Source organism: Sylvia atricapilla, chromosome 9, assembly GCF_009819655.1.
Source record: "Sylvia atricapilla isolate bSylAtr1 chromosome 9, bSylAtr1.pri, whole genome shotgun sequence".
Classification (NCBI taxonomy): Eukaryota; Metazoa; Chordata; class Aves; order Passeriformes; family Sylviidae; genus Sylvia; species Sylvia atricapilla.
This window is the reverse complement of record NC_089148.1, coordinates 29,743,464-29,765,429: the sequence shown is the minus strand read 5'-3', so window position 1 is coordinate 29,765,429 and position 21,966 is coordinate 29,743,464. Positions and strand designations below refer to the sequence as shown.

Here is a 21,966-nt window from a genome sequence, read left to right as displayed (position 1 = left end):
GTAATTAATACTGGTTTAATTAATGACATAATAGCTACCACCAATATTGAGATGAGGGGGGGAAACTGCCAATGCAGCTGGGCTTCACCCCCCAACAAACCCTTTCCTAAGAAGGAAAAAGGTGGTGGGAGGATCTCTGGCCTGGTTCACAGTCTGACACCAGACTGTACTGTCCAGGGATCCCCAAGGTGCAACATTTTTCCTGCTGTTCCAGAAAAAAAGACTCACCTGGACAATTGTTATTGTTAATTACAGGTGTTTTACTCTTTTGAGGTTGTTCCTATCAAAAAAAAAAAGAGACAAGACATTACATAAAACTGTCAGGTATTGTTTGAAAACAGATTAGTGACCATATTTATTGCTAGCTCTATTTTATGACTATACCAGAAATGCAAGATTTTAGGGGTTGTCTAAATAAGAAGAGTCATGGTATATTCAAGACTAAAATACTTGGATTTTACTGTGGTAACAAGGATAACACTGGAGAAAAAATAAGCCCTAACATTACATTAAATATGAGAGCCATAGATAAGCTACACAGTCACAGTCAATTCAATCCAATCATCATAAAGTTACTGACTGGGGCTGTTAAACTCCATGACAAACTGTGCACCTTCCACGACACAGTAATTCTGTTCCTCCTGCATTAGCTGGAATAATGAGCTACACAAGGAATTCATCACAAATCATTCAGGGAATTGCCCTACTATTATTTTCCCTGACAATCAATCTGCCACCAAAATGAATTAACTTTTAACCTGAAGTGGAGTACAGACTAAATCTCTGGGGAATGAACAAGGACAATGTGGCCTAATTATTGCAGCTACTTTGCAGAACTGATTTCAGCTATAAAGGAGAAAGGTGGTATATTTATTTGACTGTTGGCTAAGGAGTAGAGATCTGGTTTTTCTTTAAACAAAGGAAAATAGATTAAAAGGAACTATGCTGATTCTTTCTCATTCCCCAGAATATTATTCATACAGACCAGCTCTGGTTTCAGCCACCCTCATTGATTTACTCCTTCATTAAGGCCTCATGTCACTCAAACCCGAACACAATCCTGGTCTGACCATCACCAATTTCCAAGATTTATTGGGAGGCAGAAACCCAGGCTCTGCACACTCCCAGGGCTGAGCATTAGTTCTGCAAGAGCAAGGTCTGGTTTTGCCCTACACAGAGAACAGAAAAGCCCCAGGACTTCTACTGACAGTAAGAGACCAGTCAGTCCCTCCTCAGAAGCCCTTCTAGCTCTAAGATTTGAGTGTTTTTGAGACCAAAGACTGCTTTTAAAGGTGAGAGGAACAGGATGACACTGGGGAATTCCAAGGAAAGAAGTAATACATATGTGTATACATATTTTTTATATACATACACATACATACATGCACATACACACAAATGTTAATTAGTAAGGGCGAGAAACTTGCACGGTCCAAGTCCTTTCTCCATATATATATATATATGCTAATTAAATCACCATTTATTTGATAACAAAGATTAACTCTTTCAATCCATTTCTACAATTGTTACAGAGGCTCAAATGCAATGCCTTTAAAAGCTTGGTTTTTTAACCCAAGAGGACTTAGGGAGATCACATCTAAGCTGGCCCTTGGCAACAACTTTGTGTGCCCTGGGGTTTGGTGTGTTTGTACCCCTAAAAGAAATGAACTTTGTTCATTTGAATGTGTTCATTTGAATTCTTCAAATGAACTTTGCCAACATTGGAGAAAGCCTGATTGTGCCTTCAGAGGGAAGAGGTGGGCACAGCTTAGCTCTGAGAGTGCTGCTGACACAGAACCTGCCAAGGGTAAGGTGTGGAGAGCATCGAGAGAAAGGTGCAAAGCTCCAACCTGCACCAACATGCTCAGCAGTTCTGTTTCTCAGAAAAATAAATCTGCTTTAATGTAGATCCAGGCAGGGTGTCTAGAAGTGTTCTCCCTTTCCTTGGAGCCCTCACAAGCTCGTGCAGTGGCAGGGACACAGACTGAGGGGCAGAAGAGGCACAACACACTCACCGCACTGGGGTACTGAAATTCAAACTTCACAAACGCATCCAAATCCCTTGGTGACACACCTGGGTGAGACAACAACCAGCCAATCCAAACAGCCAGTACAGACACTGTCATTGCATCTGTCATGCTGTCATGTTGAGCAGGATTCTCAACTGTTTTTACAGAAGGACTCATGACCTGCCCCTTTGACAACTGAAAAACCCATCCATCAAACCAAAATCCACGGAAAGTTGGCATCCAAAGGAGAAGACCTGGGTTTTTTATGCTGTTAGTCCTTAGTTTTGGCACAGATGGTTTACAAGCTCCCAGGACCAAGGGGCTAAAAGCAGGAACACTGGAAGGAGCAAACCCTGTCTACTGAAAGGTCAAAATACACCAAAGTGGTGCAACTCAGAGGCAGGCACTCATAACAAAATAGGAGGTAAAAATGAAACATTAACTGTGACCCAGTTATGAGTGAACCCAGGAAAATTAAAAGTTCTCTGTGTCCAGATGGAATCCAGATTCTTCTCTTTATTCACCAGTCTGCTTTTTTTAAAATACTGTTTGAAGGTTTTGAGGGGGCATGAGCCCAAAAGGTGGTTCCTTTGTTTTAATGAGTGCTGGCTCCTAAAGCGGCCTTCAAGATAGAGAAATTTCATTCCCCATTACTTTTCTTACCTACTCGAGAGGAAAAAAGCCCACATGCCCATTTGAGTACACACCTGGTGGGGCTGGTAAGTTTATCCCTCTGACAATAAGGAGGTGCATTTCTGTGCTGTTGAGATCAGAAAATATCCTGTGAAAACAGAAAAGACAAAAAAGCCCCACCATCAGCTGATCCGCTGCCAGACCAGGATGCCACGGCTATTTGTCAGAGCTTTTTCAACAGTGCACTCCTACAGAGATCATCTCCACAAAATACAGCAGAGCAAGGCAAGAGCACAAACAGAGCTAAAAATATCTCTGAGGCCAGGAACAAAGCCCAGGAGGCAAGAGGATTGAGGGAAAAACACAGAGGAAGGAGGAATGGCTGAAGTAACAAAATGTAAGAAGAAAAGCTGGAGGCATTCTGAAAACAAAAGAATCAGCAAGAGAATTTAGAGAACAACAACTTTGTATTTAAGTTGTTGAGAGTATCCTTTCAGGAATGTTGAGCCTAATCCTGGATACCACCCAAGTTTGCCAAAGCCCAGAATTCCCTAAACAAGGGCAAAAGACAGGAAAGTCATTCCAGCCTGCCTGAGAAATCCTTTAGTTTTTCCTCACCTTATCATTTTAAAGGTTCTTTCCTCAAAGTGATGGCTTGGAGGATCCATTCCTTGTGCTCGTGCAAGCTGTAGGATCTCCATATCCTTTTTACAACCTTGAGCCAGTTTCTCAAACCTGTAGAAAAAGGCAAAAAAACAACCAGTAAAAAACCCACACGTGCTGGAAATCAAACAGAGCACAGAGTAACACCCAGCCAGAGCTGAGAGCAATGTGGAGATGCAGGAACCACAGTCCCAACCCTTCCACACCAGGATGAACTTACCAACTCAAACCCCAAGATCATTAGGAGGTCAGGCAGACTCAAACCTGAAATAACTGCTTTGGGGGATGCTGAGAGCAGGCGCTGGGTCTTACCGAGTTGTTTCTGCCACGTTTCCCAGATGCATGAACTGCTTGGAATACTGCAAACACCTCTGTCAACACAAACAAAACCAAACAGATTCACTCAGTGATCCTCACACACAGGTTCATGACTGGCACAGTTTTCTGAGGTTGATGAAAACCTTAATTTAATAAAAACCAGGCATTTTCCCAAGTCACTCAAGGACATTCACCACCCGATTCCTCAAGTCCACCACACAGCATTTGTTTGAGCTGTTCTCCCTATTACTTTTTAATTATCTGATTTGTAGATATGAGGTTCACCTTAGGCCTAGTCTTAATATTCAGGTACTGTTTTCAAACTTGACTGCTCATATTTAACACTGATAATTTGCTAGTCCCAAGCCTTCAAGCACACCCTCTGGCTTCAACTAGGCATAGAATCCAACTCTGAAAATTCTCCATTTTAGGACACCCAATAACAAAAGTATTTTAAAAAAAGAAAAAAACCAAAGGCTCCACTGGAGCAATGATGGGATTGTAATATTAATAAACTCCAGAGAAATGTACAAAAGAAACTCTGAAACATTTCTAAAAAATATAAAACGGTCACCTCGTGTTGGTCCTTCAGCAGTTTTACAAGCTGTGCATAAACTTCATCTGCTTTCTGAGACAGCCTGACATCTTCATGGTGTACAAAGATGAAATCACCCTCATCATCTGTAGGAGGTGATGGCAGCTGCAGCACAAGAACACCACATTTCAGAGCCTTTATAGGGAAAAGTAAGCACTTAGATGTTCAAGAATATGAGATGAAGCAGAATATTAACAGTCCAACTAACCTTGGAAATATCAACTGTTTTGCCAGATTTTGCCTGCTCAATCTTTAGGTCAAGGCCCTTTGCTGTTCTGAGATAGGTCTTTGCCTGCTCGAGGTTGTTTTCTCTCTTTGCTTTGATGGCTGCCTTCAGGTATTGCTTCTTCCTGTTCTCCAGGAATTCCAGCTGTTCCCTAACTGAAAAACAGTTGTACAGGAACACTCACTCATCTTACAGCCAGGGAAAGATCAGTAAAGTACAGACGTCAAATCAGGACATTTCCTTACTTCACTCAACTGTTTCTTGGGCACTTTCAATTTCAAACATTAAAAAAAGAAACGTGCTACTTGCTAGAACAGCATCCTTCACCAAAAAAACCTCACAGCACTTCACAAGTGTCACAAGAGTTACTACAGCCCCTAATTTGCAGGCCTGAGACAGACTCCAGCACAGCTGATTGGTCCACGGGAAAAGCTGGATCCAAACTTTCAGCTCTCCATGTTAACTTCTAAAAAACAGCAAATATCATGAGCATCCTCTGGAGTAATTTCCTTCCTCTCCCCTGATCTGGCAGAAAAGAACCCAGATGAACCAATGTGCAGGCCCACACAGACATATTACCTCTGCTTCTTTGTAATCCCTTGTTCTCTTAGTTTCTTATTAATGCCTGAGTCTCTTCTTTCCTTGCCAAAACAGTAAGGACAACCACACCAGTAAGACTGTTTTACATTGTACCAGGTTAGTGCATCAGTCAGCCAGGCAGTTCTACCTCATCCTGAGGGATGAAGAGAAGGAGGATGGGATTACAGCCAAAGCATCAGCAAGAGGCTGAGCACTGCCTGTGTGTGTCCAAACCATCTGTAAGGTGGTGGCTGTCCCTTACTATCTGTACAATTCACCTTGTACACACAGCTGCTCAGTGATCTCAGAAGGGAAGAGCAGAGATTGATGAAGCCCTGCCTGCCCTGCCAGCCTGAGATCCTTGGGTGAAGCACCAGGCAGAGAACTCTGTCTGATGGAGGGAGCTCCATTAGATCAATGAATAATTCACACTGGCAATCTGTCCCCTTTAATGAGAGTATATGGAGAGTTCAGCTGTGAGCAGAGTTAAACATTATGAATCGATACACATGTTACATCAAAATTAATTAAAAACCTAATCAGCCTTATAATTATACATGCTGTCTCTGTGAAATAAAGCTGCATGGCTGGTGTGGGTCTGCCCTCCAGCACAACACATATTGAGGCTCCTGTCAGAGGAAATCTACGACACATATTCACAGGCTCACACCTAAATTAGAATGATAAAGTCTTCACCAAACTAGAGCAAACAACTTGCATGTGGAGCACTGGGAATGGTGATCCCTTCACTTACCAGCTGGAGGGAGATGATCCATTGACTCTGCCTTGTCCAGGGTGGAGGGTGATGCAGCTCGTTTCAGGTGCTCAGGAGAACTTTCCTGAGCTGCAGCACGTGGAATTGGAGTCGGCTTAACCACCTGAGTTGGCTTCTTGGCAACTGGGGCCTGGGGCAGAGGCTCATTCTAGCAGAACAAAAAGAATTGCATAATAAATGCATAAAATCTATTCTAGGGTGGAGGACAGCATCTCAGGCATCAACAACCATGGTTATCACTGTCTCAGCCTTTGGGTATCCCTTCTGAGGGAAGCATTGTGTTCCAGACAGCAAATTTTAACTTCTGGAGGTTTATGAGCCAGGCCAGGCCAGCAGGTAGCTGACCTATGCAAGCCATAGATGGAATAAAAGGAATGTTCAACAAGGCAGTGATTTTTTAAAAAGCAACAGCATGCAGAAAAAAAATCCTCCAGGAATTATCTCCATTAAAAACTACTCCGGTTGAAGGCACAATCAATCAGCAGCCAAATCCAGAGAGAGACAGAAATCAAACCAAAGTCTAAATGCTGGTGCAGCCTGACAAAAAGCAGTAAGTGTTGAACATACTGGGAAAGAACAAACAGAGGAAGCTACTGGGATGCAGGATAAAAGTACAGATTTAAGTACTTTAGAACAATGTAAAGGAGTGGCGGGGATCTGAAATGTTTGCTTTGAAAATAAAATCTACATATAAGACAGCTATGGAAGAGCTAAACCCTGCTCACAGACTCTGCAGGTACTGACTGTAGTAACATCTCATCTCTCTCCCCTACTCTATAAAGGAAACTGAAATTACTACTGAGATCCTCTACTCCTCAGACTTTTGGGAAACGTATTTCACCTCAGTGCCCTTACCTGGAAATCCAATGGCCTCACCTCTGCATGCCAAAAAGGATGGCAACTGAACTTTTACACATCCCACCAGGCAACACTAACCTCTTCCTCTTCCTCATTCTCCTCCATGTTTGCCAGCTTGCTGGCGCTCTCCAGGACAGCAGCAATTGTGCTGCCACCATCTGTTGCTGCAACACCAGGAAGAGGGGGAAATCCTGTGAAGGAAAGGAACACAGAAGAGAGAGTTGCATAAGCCCTATGGTATGTCTTCCATATTGCTTGTTTACTTTAAAGCTGTTTCTATCCAAATACATATTATCTCATGTATTTTAGAATTCAGTCTAACTAGACTGAGGCCAAGGCCAAAAAGCCTTGTTAAATCAGATCTGAGTTGGTGGGCTAAAGATCAGATCTCTCACAGATGCCCAGCTTAAGTGGATGATAATAAAATGATGCAATAACTGAGCAGTTTTCCAAGCTGAGCAACTGGCAGCCAGCCAAGCAACCTCACAACCTCAAGACTTCAGTAGCAGGGATGCCCCCAGAACCAGCAGAGAATTTAGTCTCATTTTTTCCCCCTCACTGCTGCCTCACTTCAGCAGGCACATAGCCCAGCAGAAAATCAATGCTACCCCCAGAGTAATAAACAATCCTCTGCTGACAGCTGGGTAACACACTCAGCCTCTGCTGGAAAGGTACTGCAATGCAGAGGTAGCAAACTAAGGCAGAATCAGAGGAGTTAAATGAGAAATGTATGAAGAATAATAATGCTCTTCATTGTTTTGTTATCCTCTTAAGGATGGGAGGAAAGCTTGATGATGGAAGATAAACTCACTGCCACATGACCAGTTTAGTGTCAGCTTCAGAGAATAGAGACTCAGAGCCATTACTATAAAATGTCTGTTAAGACTTCCCTCATTTAATATATAGCAAGTATTCTTGCTGCCAGTCTCATGAGAAGTGCTAAGAAACAGTGACTAAATTGCTTCTAAACCTAGAGATGGCTGCTACAGCACAAATTCCAGGTACCCAGGCAGGCAGAACAGAGAATCCTGTGCTGCTGCCCTGTGTGACATTTGATCCATTGCTCAGCAGCATTTCTGTTTCCAGGGAGTCCAAGGCTGGTACTTGTCACTGGCCAGATGCCATGAAGGGCACTGCCATCCCAGGATAATTCACTGGTGGTTTCTGTGACTGATAATTGTCTTCAATGTCAATCACGTGGCCCCTGAATGATGGCTGAAAGCACACTGCTGATGTGCATGGACACCGAGCAGTTCTCCACATTTCCAGAGGTACAAATATGGAGTATTTGTATTATCACTTCTACAGAAACTGGTATTTACCAAGAAAGGGATCACATTCTGCAAAAAAGGATGCTAAACTGCCTTTCAGGGACAGCTTCAAAGCAGGAAACCTTCAAAACCACACATGACCTGACAGAGCTGGCAGTGCCTCCTCTACCAACACTGTAGTGCTTGCCATTGCCACATTTCACTGTGACAAAACCACCACAAGATCCATCTCTACCCTCTAACTTTAAAAAATCCTGCTTTGCAGCGCTCAGTGTATCCAGAAGAACACATCAGGCTCAAGATAAAAGGAAAGATGTTTTCTAGGGGAAAAATGGTATCATGCAAATGAGAGGCAGAGCATTCACAGGTGGCCTTGCCCAAACTTTTCCAGACACAGCACTGAGTGTTCCGAAGAAGACAAACAGGACAAACAGCATCTCAAGAAACAGGCTCAGCTGCTGCCTCAGTGTGACCACAGGCATGATTTGCTTCATCTCTGCAGATTTTTACCAGCCAGAAGAGCTGCAATGCTGATTTGATGTAACAAGGTACTTCAAGGAGATATTTGTTAGATAGCAAATTCTGAGGCTCCTGACAGCAATCAGCAGAATGGGGGACATCAGGAAAATTTTTTCACTTTTAAAAACTTCTTTTCAGCAAAACTAAGAAGCCAATATAACCCAAACTTAGTCTTTCCTCTAGGAGGGCTGACACAGAGGATAGACAAGTTACACTTTTAGCATCTGCCTATGGTGAAGTTGTTGTGGTGCCCTGCACTTTTCAAATAGTGCCAGTTTTAAGTTCCCATATGCAGGAATATTCCCTGGTGACAGTGTTTGAGAGTGTATTAATAAAAAAAATGTCACAAAACCATCAAACAGCAAAGCCAGCTACTCACTGAGAAAAAGAAGGAGCTGTTCCACAGGATGAGCAGGCAATATCTGCACAGCCCCTTCAGAGCCTAGCAAGTGTACAGAAATTTGGGGATTAGGACGTTTTACATTCACACTTACCAGGAGGAACAGGTAGCTCAGAAAAATTCACTTTTCTCCCTGCCTTATGGGCTCTTATGGCATCTTGGTATTGCTGCAATCAAAGGCACTCAGTAAGACATAAAACAGAGCTGACTGTGAATTAGCAATCATCTGTATTTAACCAGCATAAACACTGTACAAGACTCAGGATTTTACTACAGTATGTGCATTGTCTCTATTTCTTTCTCCGAACGCTTTCCAGCTTCCCCACCGGACCTCTTTTCAAACAGACAGACAATACACAAATTATTTCAGCCCTGGAAAAGTCTTCAGCAAGAGACCTAACTCAAATGGCTTTGCTGGCTGCAAAGGGCCACGCTTTAGCCTCACCTTGGCTATCCTGTCGTGCATCCTGCCCTTGCGATCGTCCCCGCTGGCTTTGGCCTGAGCTGCTGCTGCCCTGTACTTCTCCAGCCGCTGCTGCAGCGCCTCCAGCACCGTCCTGGGCTGCTGCAGGGACTCTGCAAACCACACAGGCAAATCAGTGCCACACCACAGAGAGTCCCAAACACACTAAACAAAAAGCTGCCTTTCTCCTCCCCTTACTCAGAGAACATCGCCCGAAAGTTTCACTGTGAAATCTGTTATTAAAAATGAAGTTTGTTAACTTTCAGTTCCATCGCTGATCCAGAGCAGAAGTAGATTGGATCAGCAGCAAACAATACTCAGGAACATTAGCCAGGTTTACTCAAGTCCTGATGCAGTTCCAGTGGCAAAGGTCAGACCTTAAAGTGCTTCCCAGCTGTGCTATTTTCATGACTTACTAGAGAAATGCAAAAGTCCCACCTGAAGCTTCTTGGGTCTGAGGTTCAGCTGTTGCGAGATCCTGGGAACTTCCCACTCGAGGTGGTACTTTTTGCTTGGATGCATCTTGTACCTGCCCTAAGCTTTCAAGATCTGCAAAGGAGGGAAGGCAGCATGTTCCATATACAGCAATTACTGCTGCATGTCACTCAGAAAACCATCAATTTGATCACATCATCTTCCTGAAAGCTTTTTGGCTTCCAAGCAGTAACTCGATGGCTAGCAAAGTCTAAGGTTCCCCTTATCCACAGAATATGCTTTATAAGAGAAAATCTCAAATGCTGATTTAATTTTGGTTAGGGCTGCTTGAGGGGAAAAAAAAAGTAAAAGTAGTTCAAGTATTCTAAGAATTCTCTCCCCAAAATATAACGTGGTATCTTGGCAGATGGAAAGAGTGCACAAGTCTGCTAATTGACTAAAATATTCTAGTAACAAAAGATGTGCTGGAAAAGGGAAGAAACTCTTATCATCTAGTCAGAAACTCCAGTTTCTGGTACTGTATAACATAAAACTAGAAGATTATTCACTGCAAAACTCTTGCACTTTTTAAGGCAAGGTTATGCCCTGGGTGAAGATTCTCTGCAATGCCATTTAGTGATCAGTAACCTGAGTCATGAATCTCACGATTTACTGAAATAATCTGTCATTTTGTTTCTTGGAATAAAATAATCTACTAAAGTAAGTTATTTAAAACACTGGGGTACAAAGACCAAGTATTAATTTTTGGTGGGGATACTGCATCTACTTAAAAAAACACCAAACTCTCCCTCACAAGGACTGAGGTACCTTTAATATTGACAACTTTAAAAATCAGACTTCAGTGCACTGCAATGTTTGTTAATCTGAACGTTATTAACTTTAGCTGAAGCACATCACACCATCAAATATTACAGTAAATTTTAAGAATGTGCCATTATCCTTCTTTCCCTTCCACTTCAAATACTGGCTGCTATTATCTGCACTTATAAAACCAGGAATATCAGACATCAATACTTGTTTGAACTTGTAATTCACAGAGGGTAACTGCAATATAAGTAATGACACCTCATTTCGCTTCATTGGTCTTGATTAGACTGAGAACATGCAGTGAGCCTCAGTCCTAAACCATCCCCAGTTCTTTTAATAGCTTTGCAATCAAAGGCAGAACCATTCCATTACAGCATAGAGAGACTTCTGAAAAGGTTTCCTGAAGGTAAACCTTACCCTGAGGAGATGGAGGCATATTCTGGAGGTCTACTGGCTGCCCACTGTCCAAAGCTTCCAACACCACATTAAATTTCTAACATGGAAAAAAACAAAAGGTTTATTCTGGATTGTCCAAGACCTGCCAGCTGCCACAGTGAGTATGTGACATTTGATGCATGTGGGTACAGCACAGGGTATGTTCAGCATTTGGGATTTCTTGAGTGCATACCTTGCCTGCCTTCATGTATTCCTTTGCTTTCTCCAGGTCCCCTTGCTGCTTGGCTTTTAGAGCTGCTAATTTATATTCCTTCTGCCTCCTAAGGAGGATTGCTCGTGTGCTGCTGTGCTGGGGATCTGGGAGAATGAGACAATGCTGAGATTGACACAGAGCAGCAAGATCTGCATCCCTTGTTACATCCATCTATGCAAACCCACATTTGCCCCCTTTTGCTCTAAGTCACAACAGCCATCTTACAAATACCTTTTTTCCTCCAGTCTCCAGAAGTCCTATCTAACATAAGAATTCCACTTTTCTCGATTTAAAGAAAAAATATTAGGTCTTTAGGTCAGCATCAAAACTCTTCAAAGGTCGGAATTCTACATGTCAGATAATGAAGGAGAAACTGAGGCACAGCAGAAGTTAGGGATACTGATCCAGTGCACAGAAGAGCTCTAAAACAAGAACTGATTCCACTGCCAGAAACTCAGCATTCCATGGACAACTCTGAGACATTCAGCAGGGAAGTTCCAACACAAGCAGTGCTTTGCTACACACAACACATCATCAGGGAAGATGCAGCACTGAAATAGGGTTGCAACTGCTGCTCCTCTCAGATCCCAGTACCTGTTTCCACAGCAGGATCAGCAGCAGCACGACCTTGCAGAGACTCTGATTCCAAATGCTCCCTTGCCTCAGGAGAAGCCTTCTGCTCATCATCTGCTTTATTCTCTGGTGAATCTCCTGAATTCTCTAGCTCCACTCCCATGGCTTGAGGTACATAAGAAGAACTCTTTCCTGTTGCAACAGGAGGTGGCATTTCTTCCTCATTGATTTTTTTGCCTTTCTTCACTGCAGCCAGCATGGTTTCCAATGTCTGGATGCAAAGAATAACAGAGTAAACAGACATTTTCATCAAACCTGTTATTAGCATCAACAATTAGAGGACAAATTCATCCCCTTATACATGACAGGCTCTGTCACACACACCACCACAAACTGCTGCCCTTCAGCTCCCTGTTTTTCTGCAAGAACTTCAGTGCCAGTGAAAGATGACCAGATACACAGTGCAAAGGCCTTGTTACCCAAACCAGATAACTGCAAGTACCTCAGGACCCAGAATTACTGAAGAGCTGATGTGATCCACTCAGCTTTGTCACAGAAAGTCACCAAGGAAGCCATTTACTCCAACTGTAGATGGATTCTGTGCATCTTTAAAATATAATAATATATGCTATTCTGAAATGTCACTGCCTACATGGATCCAGGGAAGGAAGGGGTCTGCAAACCTGTTTAATGCAGTGAGAAAAGCCATTTAATACTAACAAAGGAAATGGAGCTTCGGCTCATCACCTATGGTAAGCAGCTCTCACCATATCTAACTTAGTTAACTGCTGCTCATTTTTTTTAAATCCCATCCTTCACCCCAAATATTACATTCCTCAGTATTTTTATTTTTAAAATTTAATATGAGGTTCAGAAAAAAGACCACCCATGTACTTCAAGCCAAAACAAACATTTTATTTCTTTCATCTTCCAAAGAAATTGAACTGGAAGCACAGAAAGACAACAAAATCTCATGAGTGCCAGAATCACTGCTGTATTTTTCAGTCCTGGCATTGTTTGACCTGCTGACTAACAGTGGCAGAGATACTTTGAAATGATTGCATGTGAGACTGGGGTTCAGACCAGCAACCCACAGGCAGCTCCCTCTTCTCCACATGGGCGTGACAGACTGAGACTGAAGTTCACAGTTCCAAGAATGACATATAACAGAGAAATCTACACCATTTGTTGACATGCAATGCTGCTAATTAAGTAGCTGTGAGCTGCAGAGTGAGATCTGGTTTAGTATCCTTAGTTACACTGCTCAGGCACAGGGAAACTCCCTACCCTGAGAGATAAAGGAAGTGGCACAGGGCACTAAGCTCATTACTGGACGGAATTGCTGGTCTGCCCATCCCCGTGGCTCTCAGAAAGGCCAGAAGGTTTTGTGTCATTCCTGTCAGAGCTGGCAGGCACTGGACACTCACAGACATCTTTCTTGTGCTTTTTCTTCCCTGAGTTTGGCCTCGGTTGTTCCCTTTGTACCCCAAGACAGCTGGCAGCCAGTGAGCCATTCCATCCTGCCCCAGTGCACAGCCCCGAGCTGTACAGCTCTTCTGAGGCCTGAGGTGATGCAGGAGAGCTGCTGAAAGCAACGGGGAGAGAAAGGCCCTGCCCAGCAGTAAACAAGCACCGCAGCTCACTGCAAGCACGCCACCTGCCTGGAACCACGAGAGGCTGGAGAGACTGCTCTTTGCTGCAGTTCTTAATTGCCTTCATCAAAAATGCTGCTCCATTCCTTTCCAAGCACAGCCAACACACTTAGGGAAAGGCACCACCTCCCTCTGTCTGAGAGGAGTGGAAGATTAGCACCTAAGGGAAGGCAGCAGTGATGAAGTGCAAGGTGGATGTGCTAGGAAAACTCCTCAACTTTACTTTAAAGTAACACTGAGCACTCACCACAGGTCAAATTCAGATCCGGCAGGTGGGTTTAACTGCAGCATGTACCACAAACCCTGCCTCCAGCTACCACCTGCCACATCCAACAGAGACAAAACTGACACACAAAAGGCAGCTGAAGCCACGCCTTATCTGCGTTGTTTGCTCTATCAGGTGAGTAGTCGGTAACAACAAATGTTTTTAAAGTAACACCAGGCAGCACATGAAGATTTCACCCCCCTGTCAACACACTCACACAGCTGGAAGACCACACTTCAGAGAGCTTTGCCTCACCCTCACTCACACTCTGACGATCCCAACTCACCTTCAGGCCTCTCTCGTACCGCCGAGTTTTGGCTCCCTCCCCCGACTCCTTGGCGTTAGAAATCGCCGTCCTGTAGTCAGCGATTCTCCCCTCCAGCGTCTGCTGCAGCTCACTGGTAACAGCAGGAAGTGAGGAGGTCTCAGAGAAAACAATAAAACAAATCAAGAAAACTTATTTCATCCAGCTAGACGAGTTTTCCCACCGCACCGAAAAACAAACACTCCTCTTCTAAACACACACACACACAGAGCCGTGAGCTGAGCGCAGGGAGGAGCAGCCCCTGGAACAGAGGAGCGTTTGTGCCCAGCTAACGGGCCCTGCATCCACCTCGGGGCTCTCTCAAAAGCCTCACTGAGAAGAATGGGTGGAGAGACTCGGGAAACTCTCACTCACAGGGTAATTGGAGCCATGTGGTCGGTGAGTAGGTGAGGAGAACACTGCAGTCTCTCAAACCCCACACAACAGAGGGTGTGAAGAGGTATTTTGGCACAAATCTTGACTTATTCTTTTCTTATTTTTAAACCATGCTAGTTTGCTCCCTTCTGGGCTTCAACCTGCTTTTACAACAAGAGCTCTTTTTCCTCATCCTACAGCTTGGAATTAGTTCAGTGACAAAAGCAGCCTAAGTGAAGTCATGAGGAGCTACTTACAAACTCTCCAGAGCCACAGAGACCCTGCAGATGGCTCCTGATGTAATTATTGCCATTATCTCTACAGAAACCCTCTCAATCCCATTTACTAATGGGCCTAATGTACTAGGCACTGGAATCTGTGGCACACAACAGAAACATGCAGTGACTGAACAAAGGATTTGACTGCATGAGGACTGACAAATTAAGCTGAGACAGATAATAATGCTACTGGTAAAAAGTCCAAAACGATGTCAGAGATGCTGAGTTATCATGTTTCACAATTTCAGCACATTGCTCAATACTCTTAGGGAGTAGATATGAGCTCTAGAAACCTGCACTCTGCATGCTCCTGTGTAAAATGAGGAACAAGAACATGCTTGACTACAATTGTTTACCCCTTCAATTCTATGCTAACATCAGAATTCATCCTTGGAGCAAAGCTAAAGGATCACCTGCACCCATACAGCACTAGCTTCCCCAGAGGAAATAGCATTAGTGTAGTTTTTTTTCCTCCTTGGAAGACAAGACCTCCCTAGATTCTTGATAATGACCTTCATACAAGCCACATGACAACAGTGATTGAGCCAAAGTGTCAGAAACACAAAGCTTATTCCTACCTGTGATTGCAGTTCAGATAGTTCATCTTCTGGTTCAGCTGGGGATGGCTCTGTTGCTGTCATTTCATCCTCACAGCTTCCTGTCTCACCTTCTTCTCCCAGAACTTCTTGCAGCTCTGCCTAAAGTAAAAGTAAGCCAACAAAAGGCTTTTCCTCAAAATTTTCTCTGGCCTCAAAAGACAAAAATAAAACCAAGTCTAAAGTGTCAAAAGCCTTGGACAGATCTTGAACCTCTGTGAAGAGCCTGAAAATCTAGTCTTTTTAAAATTCAAATTTTATTTTGTATTATTAATTGAAACTGCTCCCAGATACCACTGAAAAGCCACACTGCAGCCTCAGGATCACCAAGCAACCTGGAGAAGTTCAGAGAAGTACTTTTACAAAGATTATGCAAACTTAAATTTCAAATTTCCAAAAAGCCTCTACCAGCAATGGCAGTCAAAACCACCACTTAACACCCCTTCCCTAAATCCTGCCAGTTAGATGAGGCAGTGAAACAACAAAGAGTTTCTTGAGGTGTTCTCTCAGGCCAAGCACTACTTGAAGCAGCAGCAAAATGGTGGCAGAATCTCTCTAGGGAGACTGCCCCTGGCTGTCTTTCATCAGCTGACATGGAATGGGATTCCTGCTCTTCCCTCAATTCTGTAAGACCCCCACACATATAAATGTTAGAAAACTCTCACTCTGCTGTGCAGGAGGAGAGATCCTGCAAAGACTTGCATCTAATGGTGCTTTTGCAATGTTTTAGCTTCTCACCACAAAGTTTACAGACATTTTTTCCTAAATGCAGTTCTGTTAAAACAAACAAACAAACAAACAAAACATATTAAACCTCTTTGCTAACAGTTATGCATACCAACAGGTCTGTATCTTTCTCCAAGTCTTCATCATCTGCATCTTCCTCTCCATCTTCATTCAGATCCTTCATACACTCTGCAGCCATCTTTTCAATATGATCCATGGGCAGAGGAGCTGTAAAAGGAAATCCCAAGGAGCCATAAACCCTAAGGAACAGTTATGCAGTCACTGGGCATAAATCCTGAGGGAGCTGCTACCAGCTGAAAGAGAGCAGTGCCCTCCCCTCTTGTGCCCCCTTTACTGCACAGTGCTGTAGGTAACAGAATACACTGATGGATAAAGGGCAAAGGCTGGGAAGTGAGCACCCAGGAAAAGCAGCACTGGTGTTTCTGCTGTGGCAGTCGACAGTAAGACATTGCACATTTTCTGCACTGCTGTCTCGTGATGATGAGATTCAGCCTTTTCCAAATTTTTCTTGGCTCCTTCATTTTGCAGTTTTGCTCCCGGTCTTCATCCTGAAAACTCAACTCCTCATTGCTGAGTTCTCATCTGTGCTTGATCCTGTGCCAGCCACATCTTCCTCAACTATCAACTTCCTCCACATGCTCTCAAAGGTGAGGCTGTTTGCCCACGAATCCCAACTGTCCACGTGAATGCCTCTGATAGTTCCCTGTGTAGACACATGACTGTGACTCACCAGTGGCAGTAAAAGCTGCAGAAAATACTGATCTCCAGGACAGAGTTTTACAGTCAATTTAAATGGATCCCATTCACTCCCTGCTGAATCAGCTGAAAACTAACCCAAGTACAAAACTGTTTCTGCTCAAATAATCTAATTCACCCCATCAGTGCTTCAGTATTTGTATCAAACACACTGTTCACAAATTTGACCCTTAGCAAAACTGGGACTGCAGGCCACATCCAAACCAGCAACTGGCTGAGCAGAAACTGCAGTAGAGGCAAAAAACCTAATCAAGCCTCCTCAGATGGTTTTTCAGCTCTAATCCCATGCAGCAAGATGAGGCCACAATTTCAAACATGTGAGTGGGCTGCCCAGCTGGCACTTATCAGAGAGAGCAGGGACCTCTGTGCTTAAGATGTTCCAACAGTGCAGCTTCTGCTGGAGGAGGAGGAGGAGGCCATTCCCCCACACCCAGTCAGAGCTCTAGGATGTAATCCAGGAGGGAATTACTGCACCTGGTGCTCAACCAAGAACCAAGCACACGACTTGCACTGGATCCCTCTTTTCTGTCCTCTCCCACATAGGAGCTGTTTCTCCTCTGTCCTGACTGTAGCTCCTCCTTTCCAGGCAGTGGCCTGAATAGCTGCACTTTACTTTGGAAAATCCTTTTTGAACCACACATTGAGAAGGCGCCGTAAATGTTAGGCATAGTAAATGTTAATTTTGCACACTCTGAAGTTTTATTTTCCTCTTATGAATAAAAAGGCTGAAACAACAAAATAAGTGACAAAATAATGATAAGGATGAGAGGGAAGTCAGCCCTTGAAAACCTGACAATTCAAGAGCTCCTGATACACAGATTCACCCTCAAAACATTATTCTGCACGTTTCAGCCACGAGTAACCTATGTCCAATGGCAGAAGTTCTGCTATTATGCCTATCTGCACAATTATGCTCAATAGCTTTAAGAGTTGACTAAAATTTTAAAATCTGGAGAGTGGAAATGATCTAGAATTTAGTTTCAGACACGAACATATCCTTTGTCCATCATCAGCTACCGTGTTTATAGAGTTGTCTTGCCTAAACATTTTAAAATCCTTCATTTTCCTGCTGCTCTGTGTAAAACCCCTTCAAATATTACAGGGAAATTACTGCAGAAGAGCTGCAAATAAGGCTCTAGGTGCACTATCCCTTCCTTCCTGCACCTGCTCACACACCTCTAGGTCCCATTTTCCTTGTGCCACCTCAACACTGGCTGCCACCCCAGGTGCCAGACAGACAGGGAGGAAACCTGGCTGAGCTGAAAAGCTCCCACAAAAACACAGGTTTGTTTTTGCAGAGGAGTTCCTGAAGCAGCTCACCCTGCAGCTCCACAAACAGGGACGTGCTCAGAGGCAGAGCATGCTCACTGGAGTGTCCCTCACAGCAGCAGCAGCCTTGTTTTATGGCAGATTACAGCAAGCCTGTGAAACACTGCAGAGCTGCATGCAAACACCACCAGACAAAATTAACACATGTTTAAGCTTTTAAGAATGGTAGTCCTTTCCAAGAGACACTCTAACCTGCACAATGTAAGGATACTCCAAGTAACTGCATCAGTATTTGCCTCTGAAAATGGGATTCAATTTTGGTTACAGACTCCAAGTAACTAAAAATATAATGCTCATTATGTAAATTCATTCTTCAAACAAAAACAGAATAACCACATGACAAACAACTCACCCTCCACAAGAAACACAATTTCCCTTCTGAAATCATCTAGCGCCTACTACACCTTTTTATGATTTCATATGCTAAAAAAGCATGTCTTAATTTAGTCATTAAATGGGCCAGCCACCAGAGAGCTCTTTCCTGTATCTACAAGAGCATCAACAAGAAAAACTTTTACATTGTTTATGGAGTATCAAATTAAATCTTTCAAAGTAAAGGAAAAATAAGTTGCAAATTGAGCTTCTACCAGTGATTAAAAAAATTGATAAATGTAAAGATTTTTTAGATAAATTTATTAAAGATAAATAAAATTCCGATATTTTAACTTACTTTTCACCTTTGGTTTTGGTTTTCCTTCCTTAACTTTTGCTCCTGTGATAGCTGCAAGCTCTGCTTCAAGGTCCCCATCATCCTCACCTTCCCCTGCACCCAGCAGCATCTCTTCAGGATTAAAATCCACAAACAGCCCCAGCTGGAGCCAAGGGAAAATAAAAATACAGAATAATAAAATACCCCACAGTTAGAACAAAGATGATACTCAGTGTCACACTGCATGGATTATTTAGATATTTTCATGCATTTTGAATTCTGTTCCTTGTTTTTTTTTCACAGCCCACTTTCATACCACTTCTATTACCACAACAATGCATACCAGGTACCTGTAACTGGTGTAAAGTACATAAATCTTAATACCCCACAAGTATTCCCTTTTAAACTCCACACAAACCATTTCTTGAAGAAATCAATCCTATTTAATAGTCTGACACAACAAGGTAGAATAAAACATTTGTTTTACTGAGCCTGGTGGAGCAGATAGCATCAGGGAAGTTCAGGGCAGTGCCTGTAACAGCTGAGCTAAAAAACATTCACTCATGGTTCACACACAACAGGTCTGACACGTGCACAGTGCAGAGACTGCACCCTTATCTCTGGAAGAAGCTGCATCTATAAACACAGAACTGTTCTGTCCTCTCACATCGGTTTCTAAATCCCACAGAAACAAACACAGCCATTAAAACCCAGCAATGCCCACACTGGAGAAAAACCATCCAACTGGCTGGCACAGATCATCAGCTAAGAGATAACATCTCAGTAGTATTAATAACAGTCATCAGGATATGACAGTAGGGGTTATCACTCTCTTGTGGCAAAACATTCCAAAGTATAGCAAAGGAATCTCTGGAGTCTTAGTCCAAAAGGTATTCTTTTAAAATGCCATTTTATCACGGTTTTTGTATTTCTGGTTAAGATACTAACTGCCCCAGGGGAAAAAAAAATATCTTAAATATGCTAAGATTTTTTATAAACATGAATGAACAGAATTAGGTTCATCCTATGAGACAGGTGAACCTTTCCTGAGACTTTTCCAAAGCACAAGCCCTTACTGATTCTCACATGGCCAAGGAAGCAGCACTTCAGCTTCTCCCCAGCACAGGAAAAAAACATCAGCTGTCATCATTCTAAAGGTTAGCAATCTCCTTCTGCCTCTGAATCTGAAGTACTGGACCTGAAGGATCTGAACTACTGGAAGAAGCTGTCTGCCAGTTTATAAATTAATGTAATAATATTTTTTTTTAAACCAGTAGAAATGGAAGTGCTGGTGGCTACTGCCCTGAAACATTCTGTGCCCCTCTTTGGACCATTCTGAAATCCCAAAGGAGAATGTGAAACATACAGCTGAGAAACACAGGCTCCAAAGAGCAGCAACAGCACTTAAAATCAGCAGCAGTTTGTTTCTCAGCCCTGATCCTGCCCCTGCCATTCCATAAGGCACTGGGCTGATCAGTGCCTTATCCATCTCCCAGCTTTAAGGGAAAACTAAAGTATTTGCACACTTGGCCAGAACAGCAACCACAGAAGTCAAGAACACAATTCAGCAGCTCTAGCTCCAACTCCCAATCCACTCAATAAGCAACATTTCCAATAAAATTAGTAGTACTGAAGCAATGTTTAATAAAACAGAAAAAGTAAGTTATAAAAAGCTTGCAGTTGATAAACTACACAACAAAAAACATTTCAAACTTAATTTGAAAGTAAACAAGCTATTTGTTTCAAGAAACACTCACCCATGCTGTAAGACAGGCTGAATAATTAACTGTAGTGAATTAGAAATCAGTAAAATACATTAAGCAGATCCTTGAATTACTCTCTTATCTTTTCAGAGTGAGGTTTATTTTTATTCCCTCGAAAGGAGGAAAGATATTTTCACCTTTTATCTTCTCTCCTGCTCAGATAAGTTATACACTACCTCTGAGAAATGCAAACTTTCACACTGGAGCCATGGTGACATTATGGATCACTAACTACAGCATTCTGCCTTCAGTATGAGAACACTGGTTCCTAAGAAATCACCAGAAGAGAACATCTTAGCTACTTTCTCTATTCCAATAACCTGTTACAAGCCCTTTTCACATTTCTCTATATTCTTACTGGTTATTCCACCTGTTACTTGCCTCTGTTCTACTTTCAAAGGTTTCTGAAATTCCATTCTGGTTCTACGATATTCTTTAATTACAGGGTTTTTCTGTCAGTTTTCTACCCAGAATTTTGTCTTGACTGTATTTCTAATTTTGACACTGTCGCCAGACTTTCTACACCTTCCAACCATGACTGATTATTGTTTTTCTCCACAAGATTTCTGAAACTCCATCCAAAGGTCAATAAGTATGGGAAAACCCCCCAACATCTATCTGCTACATGAAAAAATAACTATATAAAGGGGAATTAAAATCAACTGTCTCTTGTTTAGCACCTTAATATTCTCCCATATATATCCCTTAATCTGTTACCTGATATTCTACTGATCTTATTTTTGTTTTCTTAGAGATGTAAGGAAAACCTCCACAGAGTCACGGAAGTTATTATTAAATCTCAACACAGCTCGGCTAAGAAAATACTGTAAGCATGAGTCATGAGGTCTCATGCAAAGATTACAGAATTACAACACCGTGCTTTCCCTGCAAGACCTCCACAGCTGCCTATCAGATATTTCCTTGAAGGAGAATGCACTGAAGAAGGAAGGAAGGAAAACAGGCACCATACAAACTAATTTCTTCCGTGATCTTGCAATGCTATTAGCACACGGGAGATTCTGCGGGAAAACAGCAGTAAGAGGTCTGAAGGAGACTATCCTGAGGGGCAGCGGGAGCAGGAGGTTTCCCTGTCTGCTCTGCAACCCCATCTCCCCGGCCCTTTGCCCTCCTTACCTGCTTTGCAACTGCAGCTCCCTGGCCCTTTGCCTGAGGGCTCTTTTTAGGTCTTCTGCCAAGCATGTTGGTTCATGAATTTCAGAGGGCTGTGTCTCTGTAGGACTGAGAGCACACGGAACTTACAGTCAGCACCCTGCCTGTGCCAAGGCAAAGCCCGCCGGACGGAGACCCCCCGGCAGTCCCTCACCGGGCTCTCCCTCACGGGGCTCCCCCTCACCGGGCTCCCTCTCACCGGAATCCCCCTCACCGGGCTCTCCCTCACGGGGCTCCCCCTCACAGAGCTCCTCGGCTCCCCCTCACCGGGCTCCCCCTCACCGGCTCCCCCGGATCCCCCTCACCGGG

The 21,966-nt window shown here is 43.2% G+C and overlaps 1 protein-coding gene across 5 annotated transcripts in view; it reads right to left on the bottom strand.

Annotated features, from left to right (window-relative positions):
- CC2D1B (coiled-coil and C2 domain containing 1B) overlaps window positions 1-21,966 on the bottom strand; it is a 31,295-nt gene that overhangs the window by 8,994 nt on the left and 335 nt on the right. The window contains exons 1-20 of one of the 5 annotated variants that reach the window (XR_010744273.1): window positions 21,622-21,793; window positions 18,746-18,887; window positions 16,082-16,197; window positions 15,226-15,345; window positions 13,977-14,114; window positions 11,795-12,044; window positions 11,180-11,304; window positions 10,969-11,044; window positions 9,748-9,858; window positions 9,292-9,422; window positions 8,941-9,013; window positions 6,735-6,847; window positions 5,778-5,946; window positions 4,427-4,599; window positions 4,198-4,323; window positions 3,618-3,676; window positions 3,261-3,377; window positions 2,717-2,790; window positions 2,016-2,074; window positions 229-280 (exon numbers count right to left, since the gene is read on the bottom strand). Coding sequence is in view for 4 of the 5 variants with exons in the window: in XM_066325484.1 (XP_066181581.1) it covers window positions 229-280; window positions 2,016-2,074; window positions 2,717-2,790; window positions 3,261-3,377; window positions 3,618-3,676; window positions 4,198-4,323; window positions 4,427-4,599; window positions 5,778-5,946; window positions 6,735-6,847; window positions 8,941-9,013; window positions 9,292-9,422; window positions 9,748-9,858; window positions 10,969-11,044; window positions 11,180-11,304; window positions 11,795-12,044; window positions 13,977-14,114; window positions 15,226-15,345; window positions 16,082-16,197; window positions 18,746-18,887; window positions 21,622-21,687 (2,290 nt within the window). In the remaining variant the exon portion in view is untranslated. Of the gene's footprint in view, window positions 1-228; window positions 281-2,015; window positions 2,075-2,716; window positions 2,791-3,260; window positions 3,378-3,617; window positions 3,677-4,197; window positions 4,324-4,426; window positions 4,610-5,777; window positions 5,947-6,734; window positions 6,848-8,940; window positions 9,014-9,291; window positions 9,423-9,747; window positions 9,859-10,968; window positions 11,045-11,179; window positions 11,305-11,794; window positions 12,045-13,976; window positions 14,115-15,225; window positions 15,346-16,081; window positions 16,198-18,745; window positions 18,888-21,621; window positions 21,796-21,966 lie in introns of those variants that run through there. The other 4 variants (XM_066325484.1, XM_066325485.1, XM_066325486.1 and 1 more) reach the window with 4 other exon arrangements.